Consider the following 10588-nt stretch of genomic DNA (forward strand, 5'->3'; position numbering starts at 1 on the left):
AGTGCTGAACACTTGAAAGATCTGTTAGAATTAGAAGAGCAACAAGTACGTCAAGAAGAGACTGAGAGAGAGGAGGAAATAGAAAAAATTATCAAATTGAGGTGTCATTTTTTTCTCACAATGATTCCAGTAAAAAACATGAATTAGAATGTGAAACATCTCAGGGGAACTTTCAGTAGCAAACTCTTTAAAAAGTTTGTAACTCAGACCTTTTCAAAGCTTGAGTAGGACAGTGAAAACATTTTTGCTAAAGACATGGACATTCGTGTATATAATAGCTCCTTTCGTGTTGCACGCAAGAAAAAAAGTCATACAAGTTCACTATGTAAAGCCAATGCATCTGAGAACATTCAGAGATGCATTTGAAGTTCTGTTTGAAACTCTATCTGACACATTCTATTTCTCCCCCGCAGATGGGCAATGTGTCAAAAACTGCCCTGTTTGTATCCACAATCTCCAGACAGCAAGACATCCTCATGGGATCAATTTATTCAGTGTTCTGTGAGTCCACAACTGCAGTTACATTCTCCTGCTTGTCTTCTTTATCTTCAAATGTGGAAAATTCAGAGCAGGACAACACTCAACACCCCAATGAATTTGCATGCCTTTATTCTTTATGAATAATTCAGAGGTGAAACTGTTCACCTGTAATTAACCTCCTTCTGCTGCTTGCCCTGCCTGTGGTCAAACTGTCCTGAGGAATGAGGATGATCAAATTTATATTCTATAATCTATTTCCCTGATATGGCCACAGATATAATTAAAAAAGAGAATGGGGTGGGCTTTTTTTTCTTGAGACCACTTGGTATGTATGTGTGTGATTATTCTGGTCTGCTTACTATTAACATTTCTTTAGAAGTGAGAACTTTAATTATGCCTCTAATGCAGCAGACAAATTGCATAGATTATTGAAGCTCATGGATTGATCCAACGTCAGTCTGTTAAAAGAAATAAGGATAATTTATATTCTAGACTGCTTGAGACACCTAGCAGGGTTCATTTAGCATTTCCAAGCTCAAATGGTGTCTTCATGTGACAGGTTTGTCAGCTATGGCATGGAGATGTCACACTGTCAGGGGCACATTTTCAATACAGCTTTACAAATACAGTAGCTACTTTGATGAAAATATGAAAAGATCTCCTTTGCTCACCCAGGTGTCTTGTCGCTCCTGGGAAATGGCATACTGCTGTTTGTAGCCTACCGTAAGAGGTCATCTTTGAAGCCAGCAGAGTTTTTCGTTGTGAACTTGTCTGTGAGTGATCTAGGGATGACCCTGTCTCTGTTTCCTCTGGCCATCCCATCTGCTCTAGCACACAGGTGAGATCCTGTTTCATACTGTTCCTCACTATAATAGAGAATAGAGAAAGATTGAGAGACTTCACAATATTACAACTTATGTTTCTGTAAATATCAGAAATAACATTTGTAAAATTGTTAATATATAAGTGCGCTCTACCCCTGTTTCACATTTTAAGGTTGAGAGGTCTGATTCATTTTAGTGAAACATTTCGTTCAAAAACAAATGTTCAAAAGTGTTGCACTGTTATTCAGCAATTATGTTCTCAATGTGCACTTTATAACTGAGTATTTTCTAGGTTTATTAGTTATGTCTCAAAGTTCCATTTTTGATAAATGCTGGAATTAAAGAATTAAAAAACATATTTATATAAAAAGATATAGCTACTTTAGTGTTAATTTAGTTAGCTAAACTTTGTTAGTAGCTTGTGATAAAGCTAGCTTAGCAAGCTACAATTTCAAAGCTTCACCAATCTCTTATTGTCCCAACAAATGCCTGATACTCTTTGATCTATTTTTCAGTAAAGTATCATGGTTCTTATGTAAAAAATAAAGAAAAGGGGTGTTTCAGAGTTCGGCAAAAACAGTAAGTTGATTTCTCTTTTTTCTCTGTAGGTGGTTGTTTGGGGAGGTAGCATGTCTGTGCTATGCTGTGTGCGGGGTTTTATTTGGCTTATGCAGCCTAACAAACCTGACTGCTTTGTCTTCAGTATGCTGTCTCAAAGTCTGCGTCCCAAATTACGGTATGAAACTCTTTTGATACTCTTTAACCAAACAATTATTTTACAAACCATTACAAAGTGATAGCCTACTGTTTCCTATGTTCTATTTTGAATATAAGCATGTTATAAAGATAAGATGAGTCTGCCAAATAACATGAATAAACACTGTGATTTTGTCACTGTTTTGTTGATTTATGTGAGAAATATTTTACATATACAAAATTTTAAGAAGTTCTGAAGACAACCCCCGCCCCCGAGAACTCTTAAGACATCCAGATAAAGTGTTTCACTGAGGTAAAAGTCAGTAAAACAAATGTATTTTCTTTAATTTTATATCTTCAGTGAATTTGAATTCACTTTAAACAATGTTGCAACTCTGAATAAAATTACAGACCTACTTCTGATTAACTCTTTTAGCTTGGTGAATGTTCAGTTTGGTTTCTGCATCTAATTCTCTAGGCATTGGAATGGTATATACGCATTTCTAGGCTTCTTCTAGATTAAAATATTAACAATTAACATAAATGATACTGTTCTCATGAATGTGAGTTTTTTGGGGTCAAGTCTCGTCTCATATGGTGGACTGCTAGTGGAGGTGGAGGTGGAGGTGCTAGTGGACAGTGGACAGTGCTTGCGCCGGGTTCTGTCGGAAGATTCTGAAAACTGTCACATTCAGTTCACTGTGAAATTAAAAGACCTTCAGGCTTAAATACGCAAGAATCAGTGTTTACAAACAAATGAAAAGAGACACAGATGAAAAAGATAAGAGCGAACACTTGGAACAAATCTGAACATGTAGAGAAAATTAGATAAAATAGGAGAGACAGAGTGGTGGAAAATGAACCTAACAAGGAAAGAACACACAGATAATGAACACACATTTAAGGGGTTGCTGGAGCTTGAAACACCAGGTCATTTCTTCCTTCTGTCTCTGTGGGATATGAAATTAAAATAATTCCAACTGTCCCGACCTGTGTCAGGAGAATCATGCAGGCAGACCAATTAGTCAACATGACCAGTCTGATCATTTTCTTGTAAAAATATTTATTCATGCAGTCCTTGTTTCCACAGGTAACAAATTCTCATCCAGCCATGCTTGTGTGATGGTGGTTGGGGTTTGGTGTTACGCCTCTGTCTTTGCTGTGGGACCTTTGGCCCGGTGGGGCAGTTTTGGACCAGAACCGTACGGAACCGCCTGCTGCATAAACTGGTATGACCACAAACATTTTAGCATTAATATGTGACATGTACGCAAACAGATTCTGCAGTCATGCTTTTTCTACATTCTGTGTTCCAAGGTACACTCCATCCCACGATGCCCTAGCCATGTCTTACATCATCAGTCTCTTTATTTTTTGTTATGTTATTCCCTGTACCATCATCATCCTCTCTTACACCTTCATCCTACTGACAGTGAGGGGGTCTAGCCAAGCCGTTCAACAGCACGTCTCACCACAAACCAAAGTGTCCAATGCACACGCTCTTATTGTCAAGGTAAGTAAGCTTTATGAGTTCATTGTTGTTTTTGTGTTTACAGTGACCTTTAGATAGCAAAAAAACTGCTTTTAATACAAATGAACCTCTGGGACATAAAAGTGTACAAAAACTCATGATGTCCACACTATCACACTGCGCAAATATACCACATTTTATTGCCCTGTGGCGCAGACAGTACGGACGTGATGCTGTTGCTGAGTATGTACCTAATGTCCCTCAAAATGTAATGCTGATTACCCATCCTCTGTCCTCTGGACAAGGGCTGGCTGTACCTTTGGCTGTCCTGGTGTATTGTGCCCTTGTGTAACTGCACTGTTGAATATGATGGTGCTCAATGTTGATTACTGAGGCACTCAAATGTCCCCTCTAAACATATTTGTATGCTGTATTGCATACATTTACAAACATTTGGCAATCAACAGACACACATAATATAAGCATATATACCTGTATATATATTTTTTTTTTCTAGGACTATTCTTTCATAATAGAACATTCAAAGGATCAGCATTTGTTTTTTAAATAGAACTGTCTATTTGTAACATAATAAATGTAACATAAATGTTAATGACATCAAATGTCTTTTCAGCAAAAAAAAAAGAAAAAAAAAAGTAAGTCTTCAGTACTTAGTATGAAACTAAGTAAGTTCTTACTCTTATCTTGTTTTCCATTACATATATCTAAATAATCTTAAATCAATGTGTATTTACTTGAGGAGGAGAAAAAAAAATCTTCCAGGGGATAAGAAAAACATACTTGTTTTTCCCCTTGAATTATTTAGTTTTTTCTTGTTTTAAGTGTAAACTCAGTTAACAATTTTTCATAAAACAAGACTTAATATCTTAAGTCATTCTACTTCTCAAGTAAATGAATCTTGTTTAAAGAATGTTAAGATATTTGTACTGGAAAACAAGACAAAAATACTGAGTAAGAAAATTTTAGCACTGTCACTTTTTATCAGTTTAATGCATTCTTCCTGAAGAAATGTGTATGTGTGTGAGAATATAGGTTACAGAGGTCAAAATATGATCTCAAAACATTTGAAAACAAATAATTGAATCTAATTGCATGACAACTAAGAGTGGTGTGTTTTTTTTTAGCTGTCAGTGGCTGTGTGTATTGGCTTCCTTACGGCTTGGAGCCCGTATGCCATTGTTGCCATGTGGGCTGCGTTCAGTGCCAATGAGCAGGTCCCACCCACCGCTTTTGCGCTGGCAGCCATCCTGGCCAAATCTTCCACCATTTACAACCCTATGGTTTATCTCCTCTTCAAACCCAACTTTCGCAAATCACTGAGTAAGGATACCCAAACCATCCGCCACAGGATTTGTTTGAGCCATAGTAAAGCCAGTCCCACAGCAGGAGTAAAGGATCGGCAGGTACAGAACTTTCAGCAGTGCAACAATAAGGATGCCAGCACCTCCACACCCTTTTCCAGTGGACATGCAGAGAGTTATGGGGCATGTCATGTCTCTGTAGAAGCAGAGCCACGTCTTCAGCAAATAAGTCCTCAGAGAACTGCGCGTATTCTGGAGGGCACCGTTCAGAGTGAAATTCCAGTGAGACAACTGACTGACAGAATGCAAAATGACCTCCTGTGAGAGATACTCAATAAAGAAAGAATGCATAAAATGTAAGGAGGGAAAGGATGATAAAACTTGTAAGAATCACAGATGTCCTTAGATGCCCAAACACAAGGACAAAGAAAGCTGAGGAGAAGGAATAAAAAAAATCTCCCTGTTGTTTCTGGATTCTTATTGATCCTCAGAACTTCCTGCTGATTTCACCAATGTTTACTGAACCAAATCCACTTAAAGACCAGTGAGATACTGATTTCGAAAAACAATTGAAGTTCAACCTCACAAACTGTGTTTTAGTTTCAGACATGGTTTGCAATGATAAAAGCAAGGTCAGTTCACTAAATAAATAAAGATTGTCATCTGCTGGCTGAACAGGAATATTACAACTGAAAAGATTGGGTGGGTTTACATTGCCAAAGCATTGATAAAATTACACAAAGCCAGTATTATCAATGTCCGTGTGATAGTAACACAGACTAACAGTGCAATAGCAAAGCAAACTACAAACTTAGTATTGTTTGTTCCCATCTAAACGGCTCCCATTCCTATTGCACATTGATTCATTAAAGGACAAAAGTACTTAATCTAAATGGAAATTGCAGTAAATTTGCAGTGGTTGGTGAGGTTGATTGGATGCACCCTGTAGCCTGCAAGCATGGTGTAATGAGCAAGGTCTACCTATATGGGTCACTACACTCTCAAAAATAGACAGAGGCAGGAAAAAGAGATCAGGAAATTCAGTGAAATAGCCTTGAGGCACCCCCAATTCAAAGAAAGCATACAGAAAAAGACAGGATAGGTTTTTATTTTTAAATCAAACCTCTAAAAGATCTGTTCATGAAAACAATCCAAAATCTGACTTAAACTACAGTTAGATGTTTGACTAGGAGATATGTTATGAAGAAAATAACTATTGATTTACCCAGGCTAAACTATTCCCTTCACTGGCAGCTGTTAACGCTATTGTTCAATTAGCTCCCTCCTCAGGCCTTGACTGAGAGAGATGCAATTCAACAGATACAATCACACTAGCACTTCACAGCAGTGCGCTGTGCTCAATCCAACACTCACTGAACCTTTGCTTGGAGGGATGTGAGAGTCGATATCTAAAACAGAGGCTTTTAATACCAACCGAGAGGGTTTTCAGGGCATTTCTTTTGTGTTGACAAGTTCTGGAAACTGATCAAAATTCAACTACACTTTATCTGAAGGTTTCAGTGGGGAGAATGAAAGTGAGTCCAGCTTTAATACACCACTAATAAGTCTCATGTGAATATATATATATGTGTGTGTGTGTGTGTGTGTGTGTGTGTGTATATATACATAATAAAAATACTAATCAATTATTTAGGTGTAATCAGCTTTAATTGGGAAAAATACTGGGTGCATAAATAAAATGATGCTGCATTGTCCTTCTGCTTAGGCGTTGCCCTGTTTAACTTGTTTACATTGCAGTTGGTGCTGTCTTTCTGTGTGTTCATTCATCTGAGTTTATGTCTTTCTGTAAATTAGCTTAGTAAGGACTGACTCGGAAGGATCAATACATAATCCATTTTTATCCAAATGATTTACAACATGACAGAGTATTCTAGCAATACAATAAATTAACTTGGATAAACTAAATGTTTATCAAGGCACATCATGAGACCTAATCAGTTCTGTCCAATTATGTGCATTTCTGTCCGAGGTTTAGATTCATTTATACCCTTTAACTTATCTTTCATGGCTCCTGGGTGGGACAATATAAAGCTCTCCGAGCCAAATTCAAAGAATCTCAGAACTACATTCAGATATACAATGATCTCACCTTCCCTTCAATTTGGCTGAGCAGATGTTTCTTGCCCTCTCTTTCTATCTGCCTTACCTCACACTGAACAGATGCAGTCGTGGTCCACCCAGCATCTGTCCTTGACTTGTCTCAAAGCCAGTCAAATGTTATTCAGCTTTAATGATGTATTGGTTTCAGATGTGGAAGAAGACGGTTGTGTCTTCTTGTAAATCAGGTCATTCAAGTATTCTTATAATTGAGTGTATTGTTCTAACAAACAAATGAACTGAACTTGCCATTCCTGTAGCTCAGCTGGAAAGGTCAGGGATTTGATCTGCAGGGAACACACATGCAGAGCAAGGCATTCTTAAACATCAGCTAACCCTCTGGACATAGCCGTAACTCCTAATATTTTAGGTTAATAATTCAATAATTCATGACATTTGTTCACAGTTCTCATTTTTCGGATTTCAGTTAAAGGTCACTTGACATGAAGGTGATCAAGTCAAGTATCTAAGTGTGTTTTATTTAGATGTATGTTTTTATTTGTAAATAATTAATCCAGTTTTTATATTTCTATGATTTCATTCATTATTAGATGGTCATCAACTCACAAACCCCAATTTGGGGAACCCTGGAGTAAGAGATAACATATAGTCCAGGAGGATTTATTAATATTTTTAAGTTATTATTACTATTATTAATATTTTAATTTTTACCGGTATATTAGGCCTTCCTTAAAGTTTCCACAAAAATAAAATGCCATGTGCAAACAGTGCAAAACAATCATCAACAAGACCAGCAATATTTGCTACACTAATACTAGGCTAGGACCTGCGCGATTATTTTCACTATTACAGTCGATAAATAATGCGCCAGATGGTACCACAGCTGAGTTTGTAAGGAACAACCACAGAACGTGAATCCACAGTGTGTGTGATAAATGAAGTAGCTGCGGTTTTATTTATACAGGATGAGCATACTGATATACAGTGGTCTAATGGTTGCCATGATTGACCAATCAAAAATTAGTTTTTTCCATAGAGATGCACTGAATGCACTTAATTTTTTATAAAATTTTGACAATATATTAATAAACTTTACTGCTATTCCTATTACTGTAGTTGTACTGCTGTTTTGAAACTCACACAGACAGCTGTCAGACCAAGGGCTTGTACCATGATGGTGGCTGAACAAACTCAGGTTTACAGGATTAGTTTTGAGTTGACAAAACCAAACCAGTCCAGTCTTGCTTTGTTGGTACCATGAAGCTGATCATCAACTTTCTGTGTCAACTCAGGCTTGATCCTGAGTCAATGGAGCATGTGCATATGAAAGTGTGACATCAGTAATGAACAGCCAATCAAATGTCTTGAAACTGTGATTCACTTCTCATGAGAGAGTCAGAATTCACTTCCAAAGATTAAAAGATTGAACAATATGAAGAATTAAAACACGTTTACAAGATGAAATTATCTATCCATGAAAGAGAGAAACTTAAAAAAACATAATATATCTAATCATGTTTAAAGCTATTGATTCTAAAACTTATTTATATTGCATATGATCTATATTTGTATTAATCTAAAATAAAATCTTAATAATTACTGTTGAACTAATAAAACTTGTGTAAAAATCAGACAATTTTATCTTTAAAAATGTTTTGTTAGCGTCCTTTAATTTGGAATAAGAGAAACTGGGGGAGTGGTTTTATTGCGTCAGACATGTGTCACTTTGATTGAAGCTGATTGGTCAGTTTTCAGTTTGCTCTCTCTAAACCAGAACATAACCTGCCCTGGAGCAGGTTAGCTGTGAAGCATAAGTTACTATGTTGATGAAAATCACTAAAAGCCAAGCCATTTTCATGGTACTTAAAACTCAGGATTGGTGCAAACTAAACTGAAACTTACCTGGCTTGCCAGCTAAACCAGCTTCATGGTACAGGTCCCAGTTCTGTTCAGTCCTGTTTCTGAATGAGTAAAGTGAGTTTCATCAGAAAGTGGCTCATTTTCTCACTTTACTGGCAGCAGCTTGAATCAGTAGTCTCACTGGGCTTGTGTTCATGAATAATTCATAAAACAGCTGATCCTCTTTGTACCGTACTCACAGATCTGTCAGTGTATTCTCCTTTGGGACTAGTACTGGCATTATCCTCTTTTTAGTGTGTATGTGCATGTGCGTTTGACTCCAGGCCTGCACTAATGCCATCCACCACACTTGACTGCCAGAAGTTTTATAGCCAAACATCACACTGTGTCATTAATGGATTTTACAACCCCAGCTGCACCAGCTAATTTGTTTTTTTGCCTAATGTGTTTTAAAACTCGTTAACCCACTGCTGTAAATAGTGCCTAAACCTCTGTTTATGTTCCCTTGAAGTTGTTTTTTTGAGACTCCAAATCTAAATTTCCTATTGCCTTCTAAGTGGGTATGTCTGTGTGCACTTATAATGGCCTCAGTGGGGCAAACTAAGACCTGGCAGGAGATGATGAATGAAAGAGCATGAGCTGGCTTTCACTCTGAAAAATAAAGGTTCTTCACGATGCCATAGAAGAACCTTTTTGCATAAATGGTTCCATAAAGAACCTTTAGCATCTGAAGAACCTTTCTACTTCTTCAGATTACAAAAGGTAAGACGGGTCTTTAAAGAAACTGAATGGCTCTTTGTGGAACCAAAAATTGTTCTTCTATGGCATTGCTGTGAAAAAGCAATGCCATAAAGCACCTTTATTTTTAAGGTTGTTGAAGAAGGAGATTGAATAGAAAGAGCAACAGAACTGTAAAACTGGCATGAGTCTTAACTTAATTTGCTGATTTAGTCAGTTTTAATGTTATAATGTTTCATAAAAATGGTAATTTATGTCTTATTCAATATTTTTATATTTAATATATTTTTGTAATAGTGATTTGTTTATTATAAATCCCCCATATATACCCATTATAATTTTGTTAATTAAAAATTCATGCACCATCATAATATTAACTTGGCCTAATAAAAACTAATAAGACCGCTATAGCACCAATTGTGGAAATGCTGAGAATGCTATTTTTTAATGTTGCCATGAATTGCACTCTGGCACATTTTGTAATGCTAGAAAAGTTTTGTTTGTTGTATCATTCAGGAAACACATTTAAAAATGTATACATATAGTTTACATTTAAAATATAGATATTTTGTCTAAGAGATTTGACATAATCTGCGCTACTTAAATGTAATAATATAATATTCTTTATAACAATACATATTTGTGTTGGATAATTGCCTACATTTCCCTTTTTATACAAAGTAACTCTTTCTTTCTCTGCATGGTTTCCTGTTTCTATTCTCACACAAAGAAAATGCTCCGTTATGAGATTGGGCATCTATCCAAGGACCAGATTCAAGCAGCTCGCATTGACTAGCATGATGCTCATTTACTGCTAGTTCTACATAGCTGAGGGCTATACAATCTGTCTTAAACACACATCAACACACACTCCTCAGTAGCTTATATATATATATACTGTGAAATTGTTTTTCTAGGTCATAGTAAAAAAAAAAATGACGTGACTTTCTAATGAGAGTCTCAGAAATTACAATGACCTTTTTTGATTTTTAGGCACAAAAGGATTTGGGATTTGCATCACTGACAAGTGACTTAATGCTTCTCTTAATCTTTTTTTAGTTTATCTTCTTTTATAAAATGTTTGATTGTTCATACACATTGGTCTGAGAAGGAAAGCA

The 10588-nt window shown here is 36.4% G+C and overlaps 1 protein-coding gene across 1 annotated transcript; it reads left to right on the forward strand.

The window, feature by feature from the left end:
* Positions 1-413: 413 nt before the first annotated feature.
* LOC113106770 (opsin-5-like) lies at positions 414-5323 on the forward strand. Its single transcript, XM_026268795.1, has 6 exons — positions 414-501; positions 1156-1318; positions 1913-2040; positions 3091-3229; positions 3318-3513; positions 4617-5323. Exons 1-6 carry the CDS (start codon positions 414-416, stop codon positions 5115-5117), a joined length of 1215 nt encoding a protein of 404 aa, XP_026124580.1. The 3' UTR covers positions 5118-5323.
* The last annotated feature ends 5265 nt before the right edge of the window (positions 5324-10588 follow it).

This window comes from Carassius auratus, chromosome 8, assembly GCF_003368295.1.
Source record: "Carassius auratus strain Wakin chromosome 8, ASM336829v1, whole genome shotgun sequence".
Classification (NCBI taxonomy): Eukaryota; Metazoa; Chordata; class Actinopteri; order Cypriniformes; family Cyprinidae; genus Carassius; species Carassius auratus.